This window comes from Neophocaena asiaeorientalis, unplaced genomic scaffold (genome assembly GCF_003031525.2).
Source record: "Neophocaena asiaeorientalis asiaeorientalis breed wild unplaced genomic scaffold, Neophocaena_asiaeorientalis_V1.1 scaffold264, whole genome shotgun sequence".
Lineage (NCBI taxonomy): Eukaryota > Metazoa > Chordata > Mammalia > Artiodactyla > Phocoenidae > Neophocaena > Neophocaena asiaeorientalis.
Genome location: NW_020185332.1, coordinates 1,185,348 through 1,201,502, shown reverse-complemented (window position 1 = coordinate 1,201,502; position 16,155 = coordinate 1,185,348). Strand labels below are relative to the sequence as shown.

Sequence of the window (16,155 nt, the reverse complement as noted above, 5' to 3'; positions counted from 1 at the left end):
TGACTATAGACCTGGAGCCAAGGTTGAGCCCCTTTGGGCTCCTTGGCTCTCAGCAGAACCTTGTGTCTTTCCACATGTGGAGTAACAGACCCAGCAAAAGGAAGTGACTGGCCCAAGGACACCTAGCAGGTAACGGCAGATCTTCCGACTCGGTCTGCTGACCCTTCCACAGCACGGGCTTGCTGTCATCCTTCCTTGGCTCACCAAACTTGCCAAGGATGAGCAGAGGGAAGTGGTGCCTGAGAGGCCGCCTTCTCCATCTGCCTCTCCAGTGCCTGGAGCCTCCCCCTCCTCAGCCCCCCCCCCCCATTCCACTCCCACTCTCCTCCCAATGTGAATAAAAGGAAGTCACAGAGTGTCCTTATAAAATTCAGTCAGTCCCATTGGCTACTCCCTAGAGCCTGCCCCATGGGGCCCTTTCTATAGCCCCCTTCCCGGGGGACTCTGCCATCTGTGTATTACCTTGGTCACACCTGATCCCTTTGAATCCAGAGCTGCAATAGCAGGTGCCTGTGACATGGTCACAGGTGGCATTGTTCATGCACTCACATAGCTGCTGACACCCATAGCCAAAGGTTCCTGGGGCACATCCTGTGTAGCATGAAGAGAATCGGAGTCAACCGTGAGGTACGCCCACTCTCCACCCCTCCCATCCCTTATGTGGGCAGCTGTGAGGATTAGTTCTGCCTCACAGAGCGAAGCCTCTTTCTCTGTAGCTCCTGATGTGCTTTGGTTTGCTACTTGGGGCTAAACAGAACACCTATAACCCTGAGTGGGGGAACACCCACCCCTACCTCCTCCTCACCTGGTCTATATTTACACAGCATCTTCCGTGTGTCAGGCCCTGAGCCGGGTGCCACGGGGGCTTCAAAGATCAATCCAACAAGATCTGCCTCCCTCTACTCTCGCTAAGCTCCTCCCCCAGCAAAGGCTCTGCTCTGCCTCCACATGCCCCATCCCCACCCCCACTGAAGGAAGAAACTCTTAAGCCAACGTAGGCCCAACCTTCAGGTTTTGTCCTTGGGAGTTGCTCCAAAAGTCAAGGGAGCAGGCGGTGCAGGGCCCTGATGGGTGGACCTCAAAGGGGGAGGCTTCCCCTGCAGGAGGCTGAGGCCTGGCATTGACACGAGGGTCAGGGGTCGGGACAGCTTACTCTGCTCACAGTGTCGCCCGGTGAAGCCCGTGCGGCAGGTACACTTGCCGCTGATGTGGTCACAGCTGGCACCATTCTGACACTGGCACACATGCCCGCAGTCCTTCCCATAAAACGCTGCTGGGCAGCCTGAAGAGAAACAGGGCGGGGGCAACTGCTGAGGTGCAGTTGGGACCAAACCTGCCTCCTGCCCCTTCTTTCTCTGAGCATGGGGTGAGGACCAGCGACACCCTGCACGCTCCACGCTCGGAACCCTCACGCTGAAGAGGCAGGGAGTCCTTTGGACAAGGGTACCTTGGAACCAGAGGCCAGGCTGAAGTCTCTGCTGTGCAACCACAGGCTGCTCCTCCCCACGCTGGGCCCCCTGTCCAAGGAGGGTCTGGTCTTGGTGATTGCAGGGGTACCCGATAGCCCTGGCCTTCCAGGACTTCGGGCGCCTCAACCCCCTGAGTCCGGCCAGACTCTTCAACCCCAGGGGTGGGTGGTGGGGGTGGATAGCTCCGAGCCCTGGGGCCTGCCTCCTCCCTCCCTCCCTCCACTGCATGTCCAGACGATGCCCACGGCAGCCAGCAGGCCGCAGCATGGGATTCCAAATGGCTGGGAGGCGGGGCTTACGCTGCGTGCAGAAGAGTCCGGTCCAACCAGGGGTGCAGTGGCAGGCCCCATCCTCGGTGCTACAGCTCGCCCCGTTGTGGCAGCTGCATGTGTGGAAGCAGGCGGGGCCCCAGAACCCTGGTGGGCAAGCTGGGCGTGGGTGGGATGCCGAGGGTGAGGGCCAGTCAGAGAGGGGCAGACGGAGAGGGAGGGAGAGGAAGGGGGAGTGCATGTCAGCCAGGATGCCCCCGGGTGGCATTTCCTGGCTTTCACGGGGCTTAACCACTGTTCCCAGAATTCCTCCACTCACCTCTTGACCCAATCACCCAGGATTCCCATTAAGCCCAGATTCTCTGCCCACCCACCCAGTTCTGAGGGCTTCTGAACCTTCCCTCTTGGGGGAGTGACTGTGATTTGGAGCGTGTGGTAAACTGTAAACACTGCGGTTTACGGTGTGAATACTGTATGTACTAACTCCCCATGAGGATGGGGTGGGGGGGGGACTTTCCCAGGGTAGGGACTTATTTCTTCTCAGGGAGCTAATGAGCTCCCGGAGGATAGCAGGGGTGTCTCCTCCATCAGAATGGAAATGCCTTCAGGCCAGTTTTTTTGTTTGTTTTGGCCACTGCCTGGCATGCAGGATCCTAGTTCCCTGACCAGGGATCAAACCCTTGCCCCCTGCAGTGGAAGTGCAGCATCTTAACCACTAGACCACCAGGGAAGCCCTGGGCCAGGGCATCTTAACTGGGACTGTCCTAGGGGTACTGGCTGGGTCTCACCCATCAGCCAAGGACTCCACAGGGCAGAGGCTGAGTCTCTGCCTTTAGACTGGGGGTCCCTGTTACCTCTGTATCAGATTGGGTTCACCTTATAGGAACAGCCCCTACAATGCTCTGCCCAGGCCTATGATGCCCAGGACATCAGTCACATGAGCCACCCAGAGGACACCCTTGTGAGGCAACTGCCCGGGCCTCCCCTCACTTCCCTACTCCCTCTTCCTCCCCATCCAAACTTAGGGGCTACTCCTTGATCAGATGCTAGGAGTATTAATACTCAGCGTTCATAGTATTAATGATATTACCAATAACACCCATATCTTTAATACTAACAGTTGATAATGCTAGTGATCAATCCTAGTACTTCATCACGTTAGCTATAGAGACTATATGGGACTCAGGTGGACATTCCTATGTGCAGGAGATTTCAGCCCTGGGAGGTAGAAGCACCAGGGGCAGAGAGGTTCTGGGCAGGGAGTGGGTGTTTCTGGGCCTGACCATGGTCACGGGCATTCCGGGGGGAGCATTCCCAGAGGGCAGCAGCTTACCCTGTGAGCAGTCCTTGCCAATCCATCCAGGGAAGCACTGACAGGAGCCATCGATGGGGCTGCAGGTCCCGTTGTTGGCACAGGAGCAGAGCTGGGCACAGTCCTGCCCAAAGTGCCCTCCAGCACACACTGTGGGCACAGGACAGCCTGGCACCTGCCCTCCCACTTGTACTCCTTAGACCACCACCCACAGCTACACCCCCAGAAGTTCCCAGGCCACAGCCATGGCCACCTGGGGTCACGGATCTGGGTGGGAACTGCCCATCTCAGCACCCCCATCACCCTTCTCCATTTCCACATCAATGACTTCCCCGTCTTGTGTCCACAGCTGCATTCTTTTGGGAGCCTCTAGTAATGATTCCCTCTGACAGGAACGAACTGAGGCCCATAGGGGTAGAATCACTTGACTTAGGTCTCACAGACAGAAGTGGTGAGGTGGGAATCCCACCTCTGCACTCAGTCCAGTGGTCCCTGCACTGCCCCGAAGCCTTCTGCTTTCCATTACCACACTTGTGTCAGCATCACTGATCTCACAACTGCGAGGGCAGGGAATGTTTATAGCTGGAAGGAGAGGGACAAATGCAGGGTGGCAGGTCTGTCTGCAGTTAGATGGCTGGAGGACCGACCCCGAATGTCTATCCCTGTCCCCCTGTTTCCTGTCTCTCCAAATCCAACCTGTTCCTTGAGCCTCAGTTCAGCCTCCTCCCCAGGAGAGCCCTCCTGGGTCCACAAGGTGCTCTCTTCCACTGAGCTCCCATGGTATTTCCACCTTGAGTCCTTTGTAGGATTTTGATCCCGGCCCCTCCTGGAGGAGTCATTCCTTGGCTCCTGGAGGAAGGGCTGGTTTCCTCAACAAAGCTGCAAGCTCCTTGAGGACTAGGTATGAGTGTTCACCGAGCACCTCCCTCTCAATTCCCTCTCAATTCATCCTCCACCTGTTTCCTACAGCCTGAGCTCTCTAAAGCACAGCTCTCTTCATGGCACTCCTATGCCCTGCTCAAACATCCTCAGTAGCACCCTAGTGCCCCAGAATAAAACCTAGATCCTAGAGATCAGCACTTAAATATACCTCATCACCCAGACACTGGACCACACACCGCTTTCCAAATAACACCCCATGCCTTTCCTCCTCTGTGCTTTCACTCCAGCTGTTCCCTCCCAGAATTTCCCTGATCCTCATGCCCAGCTGTGGAAATCCTACCCTGCCTACAAGACACATCTTAAGAACCACCTCCCCGATGATCCCTCTGTAGTAGACAGCTAGTCCTTCAATATCAATTCTCTTCTTCCTTAGAAGTAGTTTTAACTGGGCGTATGTCCACCTGCACAGCGAGGTATGACCACGTGACTACATTCTGACCAATGGTAAGTGGAAATGCGTGTCTTTATTTGCCCATTCATCCTTCTTGTTGAAGAATAGTGTGGATTATGGATGAGAATTGTGGGTAAGATAGCTGGAGCTCAAGCAGCTACCTTTCCTCAGAGGTGGAAGCCATGTGCTGAGGATGGCAGAACAACAAGATAGAAGGAGCCTGGGTCCCTGACATCTATGTAAGCTACCCTACCACTCCCTAGTGGCCTACTTCTGGATCTTTGCTTTTCTTTCTTTTTATCTTTTTGTTTTTTTTGTAAATGTGTGAGGGACACAAAGCTTGTCATCTTCAAGTCAGTTATTTTGGGTTTTTATGTTACTTATAGCTGAACTTAATCCTAACAGATTCACCCCTCTTCTCTGTTCTCGGAGGCTATGTCCCTGTTTGAGCTTCTAGGACCCTCTATTAGTTTCTTCCCTGGTCTTCTGTTACCGTGGCTTGTGAGCCGTTTCAGGCCAGGCCTGGGTTCCACCCGTGTCTGTACACCCACAATGCCTGGAAAAACAACAGGTGCTCAAGGCACGGTGGCTGAATTTGTGGACATAAACTGCTGCCCCTTCTCCCCCCACCCCAGCCCCCAAGTTCTGCTGGGAGAGGCTGAGCTCAGAATTTTCCCCTCTGGACTGCAGGCTTTATGAGGGCAGGGAACTTGGCTCTCTTGTTCTTTGTTGTGTCTGAGTGCCCAGCACAGTGCATGGCGTACAACAAACACTCAGGAACTATTCCCCAAATGGCCAAAACTGGCCCCAGGAGCAGTGACGTTCCAGTGGGTTCTGCTGGAATCAGTGACCCCTGTCCCTTCGAGCTCCTCTCAGTTTGACACGCTCCCCTCAAAGCCCAGTTCCAGCTGGCCCTACACCCTCCAAGATGGCCTCCTTGCATCCCTGTTATGGGGGAGGAAGTCCTTGAATCCCTGAGGCCCTCATTTGGCTGAGCCACACTGAGCATCAGGGGAAGGGGTTGATTCTTAAAGAAAAGCAACTTCCCCAGGCCCACGTCTCTTGAAATTTGGGCTGGCACCCCTCCCTTAGGCCACACTGCCTCATATTGTCAGCCCTTCCCCAACTGGATGGTGGGCACCTGGATCTGTGGCCACTCTGTGCCTCACCTGGACATGATTAGCAATTGAGACAAACAATACCAGGCTCTCTAGCCCAAAGCCTTGGGTTTGGGTACTAATTTTATTTATGTATTCAACAAACACTTCTATGGCACTTTTATGTACCACTGTTCAGAATGCTTCACAAATATTAGTTCAATTAACCTTGTAATACTCTCATTATTACATATTTTCATTATTACTAACTACAGATGAGGAAACAGGGACTGAGGGGTTAAGTAACTTGCCCAAGGTCACACAGCCAGGAAGCTCTGCCACTCACTGGCTAAGTACCTCCAAGCAAACCACATCACCCCTCTCAGTCTCTGTTTCCTCATCTTTGAAATGGGACTGATAACCCTCACCCACTGGCCTTGGGCTATAGTTAACGGTTATGGGCACGATGGCCAATTTGGGTCCTGTGCCCTTCCCTAGCAAAAACCTTAGCTCCTTCCAGGGCAGGTCCACTGCCAGGAGGATGACACGCATCTCACCTGTTTGCAGCTCAGCCTCCAGCTTTGGCTTCCTGGAAAGCAGGTCACCCAGCATGCTCTTCCCTGCCTCTGGGAGGTACATGATGTGGGGAACCCATCCCCTAGTCCTGGCCCTCTGTGGGGAGCCGGGTGCCAGAGATGCTCCACTGACACCCATCCTAAAACCAACTCTGAGCTTCTCTAACAAGACAGTCTTGAAGTCTTTCTCACATATGCAAGGCTGACAGATTCACCCACAGAGCTGTTAATGTGATCAGTCTAATACATTAATTGGTTAACTTAGCTGAATCAAGAGTGAGGCAAAGAGAGGGGTGGTGGAGAGAAGGGGGACTGGTGAAAAGAAAACATCTGGTTGTATTTAATCTATGTTTAATGATTCTGCATAAGCAGTGTCTGTAATTTGTAACTCGCTGGAAAGCCAGTCATTAGAAAGCGTCAGTTCAATTTTTTACAAGGTTTGAGACTTAACCAGGGCAGTTGCCATTAATAGCAAACTCTGTTAGATCTACGTGTGGAAGATACTCATTAGGCCAGCGGGCGATAAATCAGACATTGCAGGATGTGAGAGTTACTCCTCGGGCTGCTTAGGTCCTAATTTAGACCCGGCCTATCTGTATTGACAGCTGGGTCTCCGATTGTTTAATAAGTAAACCTCGACACGTCAGGTTATGATTAAACTGTCCTAGGAGGACTGCAAGCAAATGAAACTGTCACGTATGTTTCCCTGGGGTCCAAACTTCTCATGACCTCAAAGCATCATGGAGTTAACTTTCCACTCATACATATTAATGGCCCACACACTTAGAAAAATAGCCGAGCTCAGTGGTCATTATTCATCAAAAGAATCCAGTCCCCTGGGAGGCAGTGAGCTCTCAAAGGAAGTATTTAAGCAGAGGCCAGATGAGACTCTCACAGATGACCTTGAAGTTGCTTTTAGCTCTAAGTTTACCTTAGACTAAGATCCTTTCACTCCTTACAGGTTAAAGTACAAATTCTGCAACCTTGTCTTCAAAACTTTCCAGGAGTCCCCAGACTACCTTCTCAGTCCCCTTTGCCATCCACAGCCCCTGCATCCTCCTGCCATTCCCTATGGCTGGAAAGTCGCATATGCACGCCTCTGTGCTTTGCCCAGATTGGTTCCTCTACCCACAATGCCTTTCTTCCATCTCTGCCTTTTAGGCTAAGGCCCAGCTGAAGTCCTACATGGCACGGAGCCATCCTCCAAATCCACCCTGCCTTGGCCTAACTAAGCCAAGGCAGTAAGCAATGGTGTGCAAGGGAGCCAGCTTCTACCTTCACACTGGCTATTAAATATTCAGGAATTTCACGACCGGTGTTAAACCGGTACCTTAGAATCAGCCATGGTGGGAATATCTACAGCATGGAAATCTGCAAATGATACAGATTAGGGCTTTCCCCACCCCAGAGAGCCAGTTTAGCAGCACACCAATTCAGTAAGCTTTATCTCCCTTTTCAGCTCCCGTTGAGTGGAAGAGTTGGCTGGAGTCTGCAGCTGAGACAGGAAAGCGTGTGGTGAGGGATTAGCGTTGGCCTGAGTGTGAGGGGAGAAGGGCTGGGAAGTTGCCATCTCCAGCGAAGCCAGAACTGTCTCCTCTGAGCTCCCAGAGTGTTCTCTGCCTTTCCCACTTGGCACTCAGCACAAGCCATTTGGGGTCACTTCATATGTGGACCTCATCTACGCTTGTTTCAATTTTTATCCGCTTAGACTGGGCTTTGGAGTCAGAATTTGTTTCTCAGCTCTGCCGCTTCTAGCTGTGAGACCATGGAGAAGTCATTTAACCTCTCTGAGCCTGTTCCTTCAACTGCATGATGGCTTTGTCTCACACCCCGTGGTGTGTCCAGTTCTTATTAAGGTAGGTCTAAGCCCTGAAGAGCCAAGGAGCTGCCTCCACAGAGCATGATGAGAATCCTGAACCTTCCTTCCCTGCTACTTCCCTCCTGGGACTCCTCGTCTCGCTGGTCCACACACCTTCCCCCTGGAAACAGTACCTTGGTTGCAGAGGGTTCCGGAGAATCCGGGGAGGCACTCACAGATGCCGCTGGCGTGATGGCAGGGCCCGCTGCTGTGCACGCAGAGGGGGCACGGCTGGGCGCAGCTGTGGCCATAGAACCCAGGGGCGCAGACTGGGGGTGAAGGGGAGAGGATGGTCAGCAGCCCAAGGGGCCCCAGCCAGCCTGGCTACTTGTCCAGTCCCACACAGCAATGAAGAGAGGCTTCTCAGAAGCGTGGGGAGAGTCGCGTCTGCCCCACACCTGGGAGGGCCCGTCCCTTTCTACAGAGAGGAGTTGTGGTCTGGTCCTGTTTCTACTGGGGAGCCAGGCTAGGCCCTGAACTTGGGGACAGAAAAGTCAGGGCCAGGAGAAAGGGGATTAGAGGGAGGGACTTGATGGGGACTGACTGTGTAAGCCCAGCCTCTCTCAGGCCAGTCCTAGTTCCAGCTGGGAAGGCTGGGGAGGATAAGCTGCCCGAGGTCTGAGGGGTAGGGTCTCAGCCTTACTTCTCTGGCATAAGGGTCCTCGGAAGCCCGGGGCACACTCGCAGCTCCCATCCTCTGGGGAGCAGGAACCGCCGTTCTCGCAGCTGCAGGACACGGAGCAGTTGGGGCCCCAGCGACCGGGCGGACACGTGCTGTCACAGTGGATGCCTGTGGGCCAGAGGCAGACTCAGGTCAGTGGTAAGGGGCGAGGGTGAAAGGAAGAATGGGGGCGGGTACTATGCAGTAAGAAGAGGAGGCAAACACAGTACATCTGGGAATATGGAGGAGAAAAACAGAGAAGCTTGGCTGGTCAGGGAGGGCTTCCAGGAAGAGGCGATGCCTGAACTGAGTCCTAAAGACCAAGGAGGAATTGACCAGATAAAGGAAACCCTATGTGCAAAGAGCAGGAGGCAGGAGAGAGAATCACGCCTTGAAAGATAAAACAGCATAGTGTGGTTGAACCATAAAGTACAAGATGGGATACGGCAAGAGATGAGATTGTGGGAATCAGAAGGGATCAGATCATGAAGGGCTTCCTTTGTCTTTGACATCTTAGCTGGAATCCAAGGTTAGTGCAGCAAGTGAGTGCCATTATAGGGGCTACATGAGCTGGGGGTGAGTTACCTGCCCACCCACGTTAGCCCAGGAGCCACCCACCGATCCTTGCTGGGCCCTAGCCAACCAGCCCCTGGGCAGTGGCTTAGAGAGTGGGTGGGGTCTTTTCAGATTCTTTTGACCACAGTCCTCAGTGCAATATGTATTTTATATCAAATGTGCACACACATGTATAATAGAAACCAACATTTTGCAAATGACATTTACTGTCACTGTGATGCAATCTGATGTTTTCTCTGCACTATGATGTATTCTATGTCCTTAAGGAAAAAAAAAGCTAGTTGTGACCCAAAAAATTGATTTAATGACCTTCAGTTTGACATACAGTGGCCTATGCGGGAAGGGATGGAATCTGTCAAAAAGAAAGAGGAGCAAGGTCTACATGGTCTTTTTGAGCTGAGAGAAAGGAAATATGTGTTGGGGTGATTACAGCCTGAAGGCTGGGAAGAATTTTTAAAGGCCTGAGGCTGGATGCCCAGCTCTGGCGTGGGGTTTCCTCCCAGGCAGAAAGGCTTCTAGTCCACCACGCGTAAGGTGAATGGACCGTGGGGACCCAGGAGACCAATTTGGCTTTGGAAGGTGAATATCAGAGGCTCAGAGAGGAGCAGAATTAGTTTAAAAAGCACGTCTGCCTTGTTATAAGGAAAGGGATCGTGAGAAAGAAAAAGAAAGAGGGAGGAAGACATTCAGGCTTAGTGAACAGAGCCGGTCCTAGCAGCAGCAGGAGAGCGGTGGGACCAGTTTAGAGGCAGGCTGGAATTATACAAGCTTACCTGGGTGGGTGGGGAAAGGCCAGGGGGCAGAACAGGGGAGAGAGTGGAGAGGGAGGGGATGCAACAGGCTTCACTCTCCTCCAGCACCTCAGTCTAGCCCGTGCTTCCTCCCTGGGCCTCCCTCCCTGTGACAGCTCAATTCTGCAGCAGGGTGGAGGCTTCAGATGCCACTCTGCAGGAAATAGGCCTCTGAATGGAGGGAATGGGGTGCGGGGAGCTTCTTCCTGGGAATACAGTCTTTCCCCAGTGAGAATCTGGTGGTCACATTTCCTCCTCAATGGAGGTCTCTCCCAGTGGAGTTTCAGGTGCACAAGAGGTGAAGCCCGGACAAGCAACACGGATGGACCGAAGGGGAGCCTGGGGCGAGGGAAACCACAAAGCTGTTTAAAACCGAAAGCCATGATCTGCCCCAAGGAATTCTCTGGCCTGTGGTTGTTGAAAACAACCTGTTCAGACTGCAGGCTGAGGGACCCTGCTGCTCTTGGGAGGCGCGCTGGAGTATGGAGGAGCTCCACTGTCTGACGGGGGCCTCCAATCCCTCCTGTGCAGCAAGCACGCTTGGCTAGGCTGCCCAAGGCTCCTTCCCATAGTTGTAGGCTTTTCCCTAAAACTGTATGCAGATGTTACTGTGATTAATAAAACACAATGCATGCAAAACACCCCAGAATTCATGGCAGCTTGTTGCTATCATGTTTTCCCCCAAATCAGTGGATGTTAAAAGTACAGCTACTCTCATGTGTGCGATCTTCCAAATGTTTTCATGTCAAAAAGGTGTCCTCGCGCTTCCCTGGTGGCGCAGTGGTTGAGAGTCCGCCTGCCGACGCACGGGACATGGGTTCGTGCCCCAGTCCGGGAAGATCCCACATGCCGCAGAGCGGCTGGGCCCGTGAGCCGCTGAGCCTGCGCGTCTGGAGCCTGTGCTCCGCAACGGGAGAGGCCACGACAGTGAGAGGCCTGCGTACTGCAAAAAAACAAAACAAAACAAAACAGGTGTCCTCTTTTTTGGAGATTAAGAACCACAGGTGTAAGGTGATTATGCTCAGATTGCAGATGGCTGCAAGGGCCCACTGGGTTCTAGGATCTGCCAATTATTCTAGTCTAGGCCTGGTTCTGTGGGTGTGGGGCTCCTGTTTGAGGCTGTTATATGTCCTAAGAGCTCCTTGGAACTTAAGACATTGGCATCTAAGTGGAGAGAAGGGTCCAGGGTTTCCCCTTGTGTGGAAAAGCCAGTTGCACCAGTGCAGTCAAAGGGCTTGACCTTGGCCTAAAGGGAGGTCAAACTACAGCTTCTGAAGAGGAGTGGCATCATCAGTTAGTTGCCTTCTCTAGGCCCTGTTTTCCCTATTGTTGAATGGGGATAATAATCCCCCTTAGGGGTCCTTCCCATTCTTACCCTTAGGGAATCTCTTTGCTTTATCTTTCAGGGCCCCCTACACATCCACACTGGTGGGTAAAGCTAGGCTAAGAATCTATATATTGTGACCTCTAGTTCATGTCACAAGGCTAGCAGCAATTCAGCAGCCCACATCCTTCAGGGACTGTTTTGGGTTTTGGGGTCTTCCCTCTCCAGGAAGTCTTCCTGAATGTCTGCCTAGGGATTCAAGCATCTATTTGATAGTGGCATACAACTTTGTCCCTATCATTTGAATATTTCATATATATGTGTCCTGTGAAGACAGGGACTATGGCTTCTTGACACTTCTCTCTTTATCCAGGTGCTCCTAATGGGCAGGGAAATGATCCTGGTCATTTTTGCATCTCTAGTACCCAGGACAGTGTCTGGCACACAGTAGCTGCCCAGGGGCTATTGCTGTTGAATTTTGCCATTTACTGCTGGGCCTAGCACAGTGCCGGGCACATGGTAGCTGCCAAATAAAGACTCGGTGATGGCTCGAGTCAATAAATGCTAGCTGAATGAATAAATGGTTCCCCTTTACAATGCAATCCAGTGTCTCCCATCCTGTTGGCACTAATGTCCTGAGACCTTGGGCAGCTCCCTTTCCTCATCTGTAGCATAGGAGGTTGGAGCGGAACATCGTCAAGGTCTCCTTCACTTCAAGGGGAAAGGCCATACATGGTTATAGGCCAGCTTCTTTCAATTTATTTCAATAAACACTGAGTAAGCACCTACTTTGTGCAGGGCAAGGTGAATTAGATATCATGCCAGTCAAGAAGTGTGTGGCTAAGGGGGGCAAGGGGAGAAGACATGTACGTGCTTAGAGCAAAGAGAAACAAGTGTTCAGCCTAGGCACAAGCAACATGCCAGGGGCTCAGTAGTCAGCAGTGGGTGGTGAGGGCTTGCCGAGCAGGGGGCTGGGGCCTTTACCCTGCGCCCTCACTGTCTTTCCTTGGTTTCCTTCTGCTTGACAAATCTTAGGACATCAATTGCTCCTTTGAAACGACTTCAGGACCACGCTTGGGGAAATTAGTTTTAGAACAGCAGAGACCTTGCTGAAAGGTTGTCCATCAAAGACATAATTTTTAAGCACCAGATGTCATTGAAATCTTATCGGTTCACTCGAAATTAAGGCAATGAAAAATTAAAATGGATTTCCATTTGGCTCCAGCTAAGAGTCTAGGGTGCCAGTAACCAGTGTGGAGCCTAGCTCTGTACTAAGCGGCAGGGCAAGGGAGTCAGGTCGGAGATGCTACAGAGGAAGCAATGTCCCCAGCCCTCAGCTGCTCAGAAACTTTCTGGTTGCGGAGAACAGAGGTTGCCCAGCAGCCTGGTGTGAATTATTCATGTGAGGACCTACACTGTCAGCAATGCCTGTATTTCTTTCTCCTTGCTGTCCACCACTTTGGGAATGGCCAGTGGGTTCATTCACATAACATTAACACTGTATTTGTGGCTTACACTTACTGAGCACCTATTACGTGCCAGGCACTGTTAGTGCTTACAGGTATTAACTCATCTAAACTTCAAAATGATCTTGTAGTTATAAGGATTATAATTATCTGCATTTTATGGATGGAGGATTCAGGCCCTGAGAGGATAAAGGACTTGCCCAAGGAGGTCTGGTGCCAGCTCTGTGTTCTTAACCATTTCTCAGTGTGTGGCAGGCAGTGGATACAGTGGTGAACAAGGCAGATGTGGTCCCTGCCTCTGATGGTCAAGGTGGGAGGCAGATAATAAACAAATCGTTACTCAAATCAGAGTTCAGTGACAATTGAAGTAAGTACAGCAAAATGCTGTGAGAATTAATTAAAGGGGCTCTTTCATAGTCTTGGCCAGGTTGGGGAGGTGGTAGTATCAGGGGGAGAGAGCCTTCCCAGAGGAAGTCATCTTTACGTCGAAATATGATGGATGAGAAGGTGTTATTAGGTGAAGAGAAGGGGGAAAGAGTGATCTAGGCAGAGGGAATGCACATTTGAGGCCTGGAGTCAGGGAGGGTGGTTGGCCCAGGTGGTGGAGTGAAGTGAGTGATGGGAGGGCGCAAAAGAGAGGTGGAGAAGTTGGGCAGGGCCTTACAGGGCCATGTGGACCCCAGGTCACTGTAAGGATTTTGGACCAGTGTCTTGGGAAGCCATGGAGGCATCCTGAGCAGGAACTGATGTGAACGGATCTGGCCACCACGTGCAGAGTGGATGCAGCTGTGCAAGAGGGGAGGCCCACGGAAAAACGGGAGGCCGAGGCAGTGCCTGCTGAGAGATGGTGCTCAGTGGACGAGGGTGGTGGCAGTGGCTGGTGAGAAATGGATGGATGTGCCATCTATTTAGGAGGTGAGCTGCCAGGACACATGTAGGGGCCAGGAGTCTGAGCCTGGGCTAAGGAGAAAGTTCCCTGTCCGCCTCTCCACCATATCCTCTGCAAACACAGGTTGAGCACCCACACCTCTGTCTGCATTTTTTAAAAACTGGTCTGTCCCTAGCCCTTAGAACAGAGCCTGCACATACTAGGTGTTCAATTAATATTTGTTTACTCAAAGGGAATGAAATGGAGAACTGAAGCCCAGAGGATATAAAGAAAAGGTGCATATGTAGGAAGCAAGAAGAAGAAAAGGTGAAGGAAGAAATGAAGGAACAGTCAAGAGAAGCAGGAGAATACCAAGAGCTCAGTTTCACAGGGCCAGGATGGTGGCATGGCAGAGGGGGTTACCTGTCCATCCGGCTAGGCAGCAGCAGTGGCCTGTGACGGGATCGCAGCCATCGGCGTGGCTGCAGTCACAACGCTCACTGCAGTTCAGCCCAAATGTGCCATCCTGTGGAGAGAAGGGGGAGAGAGAAATGACGAGACCTAGACTCTCAGAGGTTCTCACACTTCTTTTGGATGTTGATGACAAAACTGAGCCACTGCCCAACAAGGATGAAGAGAAACTGGGGCTGGAGCACTGTGGAGGCACTTTTTATAACTGGGGATCCAGTGAAGCTACTCCAAATAATTCTTTGGCTGCATTACGAAGAGTGTGCAGTTTGGAAGGAGGGAGGTGTTGGTCCTGCCCTACCTCTCAATGGTCAAGCTCAGAGAGCTGTAATGATCATTAATTAAAATTGTAAATGAAAATGCACCTTGCAAATTTTGAAACATTGATCACATGTGAAGAATGACTATGATTTTTTCTTTGTGGGTAAGAAGGTGGCGGTCAACATTTGTTGTGTGCTCATCAGGTATCAAGAGTCTCATATAATTCATTTCTCTTAATCTTCACAACGACTCTGTGAGATGGTTCCATTATATTCAAAATTTAAAGATGAGGTGAAGTAACATGCTCCAGGTAACACGGCTAGGATGAGGCAAAGGCAGGACTGGAACCCAGGATTGTAGGATTCATTCAACAATATCCTATCAGTTGGTTTAACTTAACTTGTATCTTAGACTAAGATCCAGGGATTAAGTCTAGGTGGGTTATTACTGGATAATGCTTGGTTTAGTCCTCCCAATCTTGATCATAAAAGTATAGACTGTTGGAACCAGAAAGAAGCTTAGACGTTATTATCAAGGAATGGCAACTCTGATGGATTAGTAAGAGCTGTCCTGTAGCACTGTGTCAAGAAGGATTCTGAAGCTGCATCTGGGCTCAGGTAAATGTGCCAGAGTCAATAATGTTTCCCAAGAGCACCCAGGGGAAAGTGAGGCCACATCACCGTATCTGCTAAGTATCTGTCATTTTATAGATGAGAGGGCTGAGGCCAGAAGTAGGACAGAGAGGTTAGAGCTAGGGCTGAGACCTGAATCCAAGTGTCCCACCACCTGGTCCAGTGCTCTTCTCTGTGCACCTCTGTGGACAAAAAAAACTACAGGGAAAGGGCATGGGGGGCTGATGGGCCCACCCTGTCCTTCCCCGCCCCACACTCACCGGGCAGGGCAGTTCGCAGTTGTCCCCCAGCCAGCCAGGGGTGCAGAAGCAGGAACCATCGGTGGGGCTGCAGGCCGCCCCATTGGCACAGGTGCAGCTCTCGTTGCAGTTCAGGCCCCACGTCCCACTGGGACACGGCAGGGTGCAGTCGAGGCCCTGCCACCCTGAGGGGAGGGAACGAGGCTGTCACCTCTCCATCTAGGCCCAGCATGGCTTTCTGCCCACTCCCCCCAGCTCTGTACAAGGCATCATACCCAAACCACCCCTTCTCTGATTGCTAGGTTAGAACACACATTCCACATTCGGAGTCCACTCAGAAACACAGCAAGGCTGTTGAGAGAGCGGGGGCTAGAACCTGGGTCTCCTGCCTCCCGGTTCTCACTGTTTTTGCCATAGGTGGGTGATCCCACCTGGGACAGGGAACCAGTGGAGGCGGAGAGGGCTATCTGTGCCGAGGGTATACTCAGGAAACTTATCTCAGGGCCCTGTGTTTTGGTGATAGGCTGATTTCCCATTCTGAGGCTGGTTACTGGCTTGTCTGCCCTCAGATCCATTTCTCCCCTTCTCCTGCTCTGTTCTGTATCCCAGGGGGCTGACTCCTGCAGCTGCTCCCAGATGGGCTTGCCAGTGGGAGACCTGGCCGGTGATGGGAGGGCGGGAGCAGGAGAGATGCCAGGTATCTCCTCTTCCTTCTCTGCTATGAGCAGGGCCTCTGGTGGTGGCTGTGTCTCAGTGCTCCAGCACCATCTTGTAGCCCCTCTGCCCACATCCCAGCTCCCACCAGATGGCCCTCACTCCCAGGCTCTGGGAACACCACTTCCTCCCTTTGTCCCTTTCACCCTGGAAGTGGTAGCAACTGTGGGAGAAGCTACTACTTTCTGGGTTGCTCATGTTCCCTTGTAAGTCCTTTCAGCTCTTCTAACACTGTGGCAACA

The 16,155-nt window shown here is 52.1% G+C and overlaps 1 protein-coding gene across 1 annotated transcript in view; it reads right to left on the bottom strand.

Annotated features, from left to right (window-relative positions):
• Positions 1-16,155, bottom strand: part of MEGF11 (multiple EGF like domains 11) — a 352,130-nt gene that overhangs the window by 15,426 nt on the left and 320,549 nt on the right. Inside the window, exons 12-19 of the mRNA XM_024735135.1 lie at positions 15,221-15,384; positions 14,023-14,125; positions 8,557-8,703; positions 8,048-8,182; positions 3,072-3,200; positions 1,769-1,897; positions 1,154-1,282; positions 463-591 (exon numbers count right to left, since the gene is read on the bottom strand). Coding sequence (XP_024590903.1) covers positions 463-591; positions 1,154-1,282; positions 1,769-1,897; positions 3,072-3,200; positions 8,048-8,182; positions 8,557-8,703; positions 14,023-14,125; positions 15,221-15,384 — 1,065 coding nt within the window. The remainder of the gene's footprint in view (positions 1-462; positions 592-1,153; positions 1,283-1,768; positions 1,898-3,071; positions 3,201-8,047; positions 8,183-8,556; positions 8,704-14,022; positions 14,126-15,220; positions 15,385-16,155) is intronic.